Genomic DNA, 8860 nt, shown 5'->3' with positions numbered 1-8860 from the left:
AAAAAAATAAAGTATCATATTATGATATCTTATCATAATAAATGATATAATATTATGTGTTATGCATTACTATAAATAAAGTCATATATGATATTATGCATTATGAAGATAGTATCACATACTCCTATCATATGCATTATACTAACATATGATTCCACCCATTACGAGCAGCCTAGACAAGGTGCTTAAAAAAATTAATTAACCATTTATGATTGTTTTTAGAGTGTACACACTTAGTTAGGCACACTCATGTAAAGGAAATCATGGGTGTTTCAGAAAAACTTAATCTACTAAGAGCCTGTTTGGGACTGCTCTACTTCAAAAAATTCAGCTCCATTCTAAAAAACAAAAACCAAACAGGATAGCTTCACGATATACAGCTCCAAAAAAGACTAGAATCTGGGATCCAACTTTCTGTTTTTTTACGAATCTCTCTAGGAGGTGCTCCATAAAATTATAGAAGCTGGAGTTGGAGCGAAATTACCCACCACTACCATCCATAAGTGGAGACCCCTTCGTTTTTCCCCTCTCATCCAATCAAATAGATCCTTTCCACCAAATTTTCCATACGTGAAGCTGGAGTTGGATAAAAACCAAACGTTTTCTTTGAAAGAGCTACAACTTCCGTTGCTCCAAAGTATATTTGGTGAAGCGAAGCTACTTTTGATGGAGCAGAGCGGAGAGCGGTCCCAAACAAGGCCTAAGCATCGCTCTAACCTCCTTGCGCAACACAAAGATTTGCATACAGGGAAAGAGAAACCGCCTGCGGTTTAGGAGAAGAACTCTATGTACACAACCACCCTTGTATTTTTCTTTTCTTCAAAGGGTTTTCTCCAAAGTTTTACGGACGAGTGTTTCTCTTGACCATGCGTGCCACAATACTGGTCCATCTCCTCTCCAGACCAAACCCACACCGACCCTACTTTGGTCATGTAACCATTTCTTTAGCATAAGCATTCTCTAATAGGTTTTTTCTTTCTTGAAGAATGTCCTTGACAAGATGGTATGCATTTTTTTTCTTGATTCAACATTTAGTCTTCATAGTCCCTCGAGGTTGTTATCTCTGCGGTGTGACAATGGCACTTTTCAATTTTCTAGATGACAGTCTTGCTTTCCACATAGTGATAGTCATTTACTGTATTTTATTGGTTATGAAATAGTTTTTGCATGCGTGTCTGCAAAAATGGGGAATAGTGATGAAACCATTGAATTGTTGATTATCCAACATGGGGATTCAAGCTTCCATTGGATTATATTGTAATAATACGACTAGCAAATTTTGAACGATTTCATATTTGACACAAAATACTATGGGCTGAAGCCACCCTGAACACTTCATTCATATACCAGAATTTGCTTGCAGGATATTAATGTGTTTGGGTAACTATATATTGAGAAAGTGTTTATTTATAAGAGAATATATAATTAATGCAACATATACAAAAGATGGTCTGATATTTGGACTAAAGAGGCATATTGATTCACCTTTCAAAAGAAGGCATATTGATTCCCGAAGAATAACAAGTCAAATTATCTGTCAAATTTAGGTACTATGCATTTTATGTGAATCAAATTTTCTGAATGTTTGATACAATCTACAAGTTTGTCTAGACGTGCAACGCCACTTACTAGTGAAAATTAATTAATAAGCACAAGAGTAATAGTCCTGTGTGTAAAATTTGTATTTGAACCCTTTCAAGTTATCTACAATGATCTTTGAAGATTTTGGTATTGAATGGCTACAAAACCTTTCAGATTGCTTTTATTGGTGCATACAGATTTCTACTATGGAGAGAGTTTTTTCCCCTTGGTATGTGCATCATGAAATAATATTGTTTCTGCTCAAACTCAAGTGAAAAATATGGAAGATAACCATGCATTAGAGCCAATGACCTAAGCTATACCAGGCATATGTCGGACCGGGCCAGTCTGAAAAAAGCCAAGTGCTAAAAACCCAGGCTCGAGCCTAGTCGGGCCTAACAAATCTGGCCCGAGCCCAAAAAGCCCGACCCAGCCCGACTACGACTAAAATCATGTTTTTCATAAGCCCGAGCCCGACCTGGCCGTCGGGCTCTATTTTTAGGCCCGAGCCTCGCCCGGCCCAGAATTTTTGGGTCAGGCCATCAGGGCCGGGCTGTCCATGGCCAACTCTAAGCATTCTTGCGCTGACCAATGAAGGCGGTACTGCAAGGGTTTTGGTAAAGTTATTTTGTTTGCCAATCTGCAAGGGTTTTCAATATTTGCACTTTTTGGGTGCTATTGCACTCTTTTTTTAAGGCAAGTTGCACCTTTTTTGTACGCCCTCCGTCTCAAAATTCTTGTCTTAAGCTTGTCTAAAAATGAATGTATCAAAATACTAAAACATAACTAGATACATTCATATCTAAACAAATCTAAGACAAGAATTTTAGAACAGAGGGAGTACTTCTTTGTTTTTTTGACGTGGGGAGTACTTCTTTGTTGCTACAATTACATTTGTTTTCTATTTTCAGCCGGCCAACTTAACTCTTCAGCCAATTGCACAAGGCACAAGCCATGAAATGGGCAGAATATGTTAGCCCAACGAAGGCGGTACAATTGCCCATGGAGATGGGCCGTTGGAGCGGGCCAGCTGGGCCAGGTAACCTTTTCCAAGAAAAAAATAGAAGGCCCAGGTCAGTGCTACTACCGGCACGGGATCTTTTCTGCTCCAGTTCGCCACGGCCCCTGCAGGCTCGGCGGTCAGCGCAGCAGCGCACCCCCACCGCTCAAGTTGAGGCAACCAATCGCCGGCCGGCAGGCGTCGCCACAGAAGCAACCGCGCGCGGGCAAAAGAATACTCCACCACGCGCACCCCGCCGACGACCCGCCGATGCCGACGTGCTTCACCATCAGCAGTGTCGTGCAGCCAGATGCTACTGTATAATATTACTCTACATCCCGCGTCACGCTCGCCGTTTGTCGATCCATATGCATACGCCAGCGCATTTGCCTCCTCCCGCGTCGTGCCACTCATATACTACGTACTAGGATCACATATACATATACCTTATCGAGTTGTAGTAGTAGTACTACATAGCTACTCCTGTCTTCTTCTAACTTCTTAGCCTCCGATAAGGTAGACGGCTACGTGCAACGCGCAGCTAGCTTGGTCAAGTAAGCAGCAAGTAGCCATGGCTTCTCACGGCGAGGACGCGCAGGAAGTCGTCACCGGCACCGACGGGGGCCACGTGCTGCTGCTGCCGTACCCAAGCCAGGGCCACGTCCACCCGATGCTGCAGTTCGCCAAGCGCCTCGCGCACCACGGCGTGCGCCCCACGCTCGCCGTCTCCCGCTACATCCTCGCCACCTGCAAGCCCGACGCCGCCGCGGTCGGCGCCGTCCGCCTGGCCGCCGTCTCCGACGGCTGCGACGCGGGCGGGTTCGGCCAGTGCAACGACGTCACGGCCTACCTGGGGTTCCTGGAGGCCGCCGGGTCGGAGACGCTGGCGGAGCTGCTTCGCGCCGAGGCCGCGGAGGGGCGCCCCGTCCGGGCGGTGGTCTACGACGCGTTCCTGCCGTGGGCGCGCGGCGTGGCGCAGCGGCACGGCGCCGCCGCCGTCGCCTTCTTCACCCAGCCGTGCGCCGTCAACGTGGTGTACGGCCACGTGTGGTGCGAGCGGGTCGGCGTGCCCGTGGAGGCTGGATCCACCGTCGTCGGCCTACCCGGGCTGCCGGCCCTCGAGCCGGAGGGCTTGCCGTGGTTCCTCAAGGTCGGGCCCGGTCCCTACCCGGGCTACTTCGAGATGGTGATGAGCCAGTTCAAGGGGCTGGAGCTGGCCGACGACGTGCTCGTCAACTCTTTCTACGAGCTCGAGCCCGAGGTGAGCTCTCAACTCCATCAATCTCTATCTCTATATCTTTAGCTAGCTAATGCAACACAAGTTTAGATCGAGAAAAACAAATCTTGCACTGTTCCACTCAAACATTTTTCTTTCCAATAGAAGTAGAGCACATTCGTCCTATTTTAGTACGAAAATAGAGTTGACGTGGATGGATGCTCGAATAATTTTCTGCCGAGGAGGAGAGGAAGAGGAGTACTGACAGTAACGTGCAACTGATTGGGGGTGCAGGAGGCGGCGTACATGGCGTCGGCGTGGCGCGCCAAGACGATCGGGCCGACGGTGCCGGCGTCCTACGTCGGCGACGACCGCATGCCGTCGGACACCAAGTACGGCTTCCACCTCTTCGAGCTCACGGCCGCGCCGTGCGTGTCCTGGCTGTCAGCCCACCCGGCGAGCTCCGTGGTGTTCGCCTCCTTCGGGAGCCTCTCCAACCTGGACCCGGCGGAGATGCGCGAGGTGGCGCACGGCCTCCTGGACGCCGGCCGCCCGTTCCTCTGGGCCGTGCGCGAGTCGGAGTCGCACAAGCTGCCCGCCGGCTACGGCGACGCCGTCGCGGCGAGCGGCGGGATGGTGGTGTCGTGGTGCCCGCAGCTGGAGGTGCTGGCGCACCCGGCCGTGGGGTGCTTCCTGACGCACTGCGGCTGGAACTCGACGTCGGAGGCGCTGGTGGCCGGCGTGCCCATGGTGGCGCTGCCGCAGTGGACGGACCAGCCGATGAACGCCAAGTACGTGGAGGCCGTGTGGCGGGCGGGTGTGCGCGTGCGCCCCGCGGCCCAGGACGGGCTCGCGCGGAGGGGGGAGGTGTCCGGCGGGATCGAGGCGGTGATGGCCGGCGAGCGGAGCGGCGAGTTCAGGAGGAACGCCGCCGCGTGGGCGGAGAAGGCACGGGCGGCCAGCAGGGCGGGCGGCAGCTCCGACCGGAACATCGCCGAGTTCGTCGCCAAGTACGGCGGCTCCAACTCCAAGTGATGGGTGATCAGTTGGCTGGAAACTGGAGCCATGGACATGGATTGAACTGTTCCCGCAATTGCACAGAGCATCGCGCGTTGCGTGGACATTTGGACACTGGTTTGATGATGAAATAAATGGTCGATATGTATGGTGACGGCTGCTGTTGCGTTCTTCTATTCTTTGCAGCGAATGGGACGAAGAAGTTTGGATGATCAGTTGATCACACATGAGAATGAGAGGAGATGGCAGAAGATGAATAAAACTACACCTGCGAAAGGTTCTACGAAAACCTACGTAAATCCCTCCCTGCATTAACTAAAATAAAATGTCCACCCTAAAAAAATCCTACGTAAACATTCCATCCCTAACTAATCAGCCCTCCTGATTAATGCTAGACTTACGAATAAGCTCTATAAAATCTTACGTGCTTTCCTTAAACTACTTCAAGAACTACTTCAAGTCTCCCCCTTGATTGGGGGTCAGTGTGGACGTGACTAGCGGTCTTTTGACCCGGTTCGCGGCCTGTTATGGACCGGACTGCACGGACCCGACTCAGTGAATAACATGGCCGGTCCGGTGTGCGAAAAACAGACCAAAATTTGATCGGTCCGGTCTAAGCTCGATCCGACTCGAAGGACCGAAGGCCCACCCTAATTAAAGCTACTCAGAAGACCCAGCCCAATTATAATGATATAGATCGTGACCTAGCCCACTCCTTCGATTCACTTCTTCTCCCGACAGCGCTGTCACCCAGCAAAACCACGTTGCTGCATCCTTCCTCCCCTCCAGCCACCTTCGTCTGCGACTCGTCCAACGACCAGCGCCGCCCCTATCCCTCTAGCCCCCTTCCTCTCCTTCCCTCGCGCCGGCTCGAGCACTCCTTCGGTCCCCTCAGCTCTGCCAGCCGCCCGTGCCCCAACCTTTATCGATTCGCGCCGTGCGTTCCTTGGCCCCGACCGTGTCGCCACCCGATGAGGCCCTGCCTTCGTGCAGCATCACCGTCGATGCTGCATGCCTCTTGCCTTTCTGCCATGGTCATTGCACATCAGGTGCTTCTTGCCGTCTTCGGCCACCGCGCTGCTGTTCCGACCACCGCTCTGACACCTTGGGGCCCACATACTAGTCGTTGGATGTCGTCGGACCGTGAGGACCGCCGGTCCACACCGAGCTTTATGTTTGTCAGTCCGGTCCCCGAAATCATGACAGCCGCACTGCTCTGTTTGGTCCGGACCGGACAGCCGGCGACCGGTCCAAAGACGGATTGGACCGGGACCGGACCGGCCTGGATCGTGTCTACCCTGAATTGGATGTGGGCCTCAACCTCCCGTTAGTCCAATCAAACGTGGCCAAGTCAGACTAACCCATAAGCATACGTAAATTTTTACGTGAATGTAGCATGTCTCAGCTATACCTGGCCATCTCCGGCCCGCCCGAAAATCCAGGGCCCTAGTCCGATGGTCTTGCCCGTGGGTCGGGCTTGGGCTTGAGTATTGAACCCGCCAACAGGGTCGGGCTGGGTTTGGGCTTGGCATATTAAGATTTTAAGGAAGAGGCCTGGCCTGTGGCCCTAGGCACAACAGGATTTTTAATAGATGGGTCGGGCTTGGGCTTGAAAAGTAGGCCTGATGGTAGGGCCAGTGCCGGGTGTGGGCCTCAGTTTTCTGCTATGGGCTTTTTTAGGCCCGGCCCAGGCCCGACCCATGGACACATATACTCTCATCGCTCTTTACGTGGGTGGATTCTTTTCCAATCACACCCTTAGCGGGTTTTTATTGGCCATTAGTTGGGGGCGCGGGCCGAGGGATGGACGTTTGAATAGTGGAAATCTTTAGGCCTTATTTGGTTTGAGCCTGATCCACGTGTATCAACAGGGTTTTTATCTCGATCCACGTGTATTGGCCCAAACGAGGAATAGATCCCGGTTGAGGCCCAAAGGCTTGTTTCGTTTAGTTGGGGCGTGGATGTTCCACGGCTCGATCCACCCTATTCCACTCTAATCCACGGTGAAAAAAAAGAATCGCCCTCCACGCGTGAAACAAATCCATGGCAATTGACTAGAATAGCAAGGGGGATTGGTGAGATGATGGATGACAACCCAATCCGCGTGCTGATCGGATACACTGGGGGATTGATTCCATGATAACCAAACAAGGTCTTAGTAAGTCTAGCATTTTTTTCCCTCCCACGGTAAATTTCAGGGTGGGCATGTGTCCCTAATTAAGACCAATCAGGACATGCCAACTCATTAAGCGAGCCTTTCCTTCGTTAGTTATTACGTATGCGTAGCAAAGATACAACTAGAGACCGACTGCCAAGACGTTCAGCGACTCTTCGAGGCTGGAGTAGGACGGTCGGTGACTTGTCATAATTTTTAGGGGATTAGGAAGCTAGTTAGTTCTTTGTATGGGTTTAAGCTTCAACATGTTCGCACACATGCTAATGAGTAAGCTCATTGCATTGCGAAGGAAGCTTTATACAACGAAAATCTTGTGATAGATCATGATGTAATCCCTAGCTTTGTGGATGGCACTTTTTAATCCGACGTGCCTTCGCCAATTGAATAAAGAGACATAGGATGAAGAATGTTAAGGATAAACTAGATGAAGAAAGTGAGAAACTTCGCGGCAACGACACTAGAGTATGTATTTATTTTTGTGACCAGACACGCGAACAATTTGTATTTTTTATTTTTTAGATCAATTAGACTTATAACAGGTTTTTTAACAACTTTTGAGTTATAGCAGGTGAGCCTTATAACAATGTTTTTAGCAACATTTGACTTATAGCAGGATTACGTTTTTTTAGAAAAAAGCCAAACTTTACATCAAAAACAATAAAATGTGTGATACAATTTAGGTCATGGAATTGGTCAAACCAAACGTGACATCACTGACCGAGGTTAATAGAGAACTTGGCTAGACCACGAGCTTCTACATTGACACTACGACTCTCAAAAAAAAAAAACAGTTAAAAGATGTTGCTTGAAGTTTTGTTTCATTCACGATGGTTGAGTATCTTCCTCCATTTCCCTTCTTTATGTCTTCAATAACTTGCTTGCAATCAGAAGCGACAATGAAATGCTGACATGTTATAAGTGTGAATTCGTCACCAATGCTAAAGCCTACATTACCAGAATGGCCTCAAGTGTCGTTGGGTCTTTAACTCCAACTATCACCAAAGCTGAACAACCCAAAATCTACACTCACTATTACATCATATAGTTGTCACGCCCAAGATGCGACCCTATCCTCAATTTGGCACGAAGGCCTCGTCAGGGATAGAACCGCATCTCGTCGTGTCGCAAGAATGGATATCGTTACAAGTACATGTACTGAAAAGAAGATATATATATATATAGTTGGCTTACACTCGCCACAAGCTACATCAGAGTCACAACAGTACATTACATAATCATCAAGAGTAAGAGCAGGGTCCGACTACGGACGAAAACAAACGACAAAAGAAGAACGACGTCCATCCTTGCTATCCCAGGCTGCCGGCCTGGAACCCATCCTAGATCGATGAAGAAGAAGAAGAAGAAGCAACTCTAAATGAACAATCAACGCGCTCGCGTCAAGTAACCTTTACCTGTACCTGCAACTGGTGTTGTAGTAACCTGTGAGCCACAGGGGACTCAGCAATCTCATTTCCAAAGGTATCAAGACTAGCAAAGCTTAATGGGTGAGGCATGGTTAAGTGGTGAGGTTGCAGCAGCGGCTAAGCATATATTTGGTGGCTAACTTACGAGTACAAGAAGTAAGAGGGGGAAGATATACGCATAGCGGACGTGAACTACAGATGATCAAATGAATGATCCTGAACACCTACCTACGTTAGACATAACCCCACCGTGTCCTCGATCGGAGAAGGAACTCACGAAAGAGACAGTCACGGTTACGCACACAGTTAGCAAGTTTTAATTAAGTTAACTTCAAGATATCTAGAACAAGTGTTAAACAAAGTTTCCACGTTGCCACATAACCGCGGGCACGGCTTTCCGAAAGATTTAACCATGCAGGGGTGCTCCAACTAGTCCATCACAAATT

General features: G+C 49.3%; 1 protein-coding gene across 1 annotated transcript; it reads left to right on the top strand.

Annotated features, from left to right (window-relative positions):
• The first annotated feature begins 3016 nt into the window (after positions 1-3016).
• LOC123399963 (UDP-glucosyltransferase UGT13248-like) lies at positions 3017-4968 on the top strand. The gene is made up of 2 exons (XM_045094353.1): positions 3017-3842; positions 4092-4968. Exons 1-2 carry the CDS (start codon positions 3153-3155, stop codon positions 4830-4832), a joined length of 1431 nt encoding a protein of 476 aa, XP_044950288.1. The 5' UTR covers positions 3017-3152; the 3' UTR covers positions 4833-4968.
• The last annotated feature ends 3892 nt before the right edge of the window (positions 4969-8860 follow it).

The sequence above is a fragment of the Hordeum vulgare genome, chromosome 5H, assembly GCF_904849725.1.
Source record: "Hordeum vulgare subsp. vulgare chromosome 5H, MorexV3_pseudomolecules_assembly, whole genome shotgun sequence".
NCBI lineage: Eukaryota > Viridiplantae > Streptophyta > Magnoliopsida > Poales > Poaceae > Hordeum > Hordeum vulgare.
This window is presented reverse-complemented; position numbering and strand designations above follow the sequence as displayed.

Bases quoted from the DNA above. Each gene is read 5' to 3' on its own strand.
- LOC123399963 (XM_045094353.1), top strand. From the start codon at position 3,153: ATGGCTTCTCACGGCGAGGACGCGCAGGAAGTCGTCACCGGCACCGAC. The intron at 3,843-4,091 runs GTGAGCTCTCAA...TTGGGGGTGCAG, and splicing joins TCTACGAGCTCGAGCCCGAG to GAGGCGGCGTACATGGCGTC.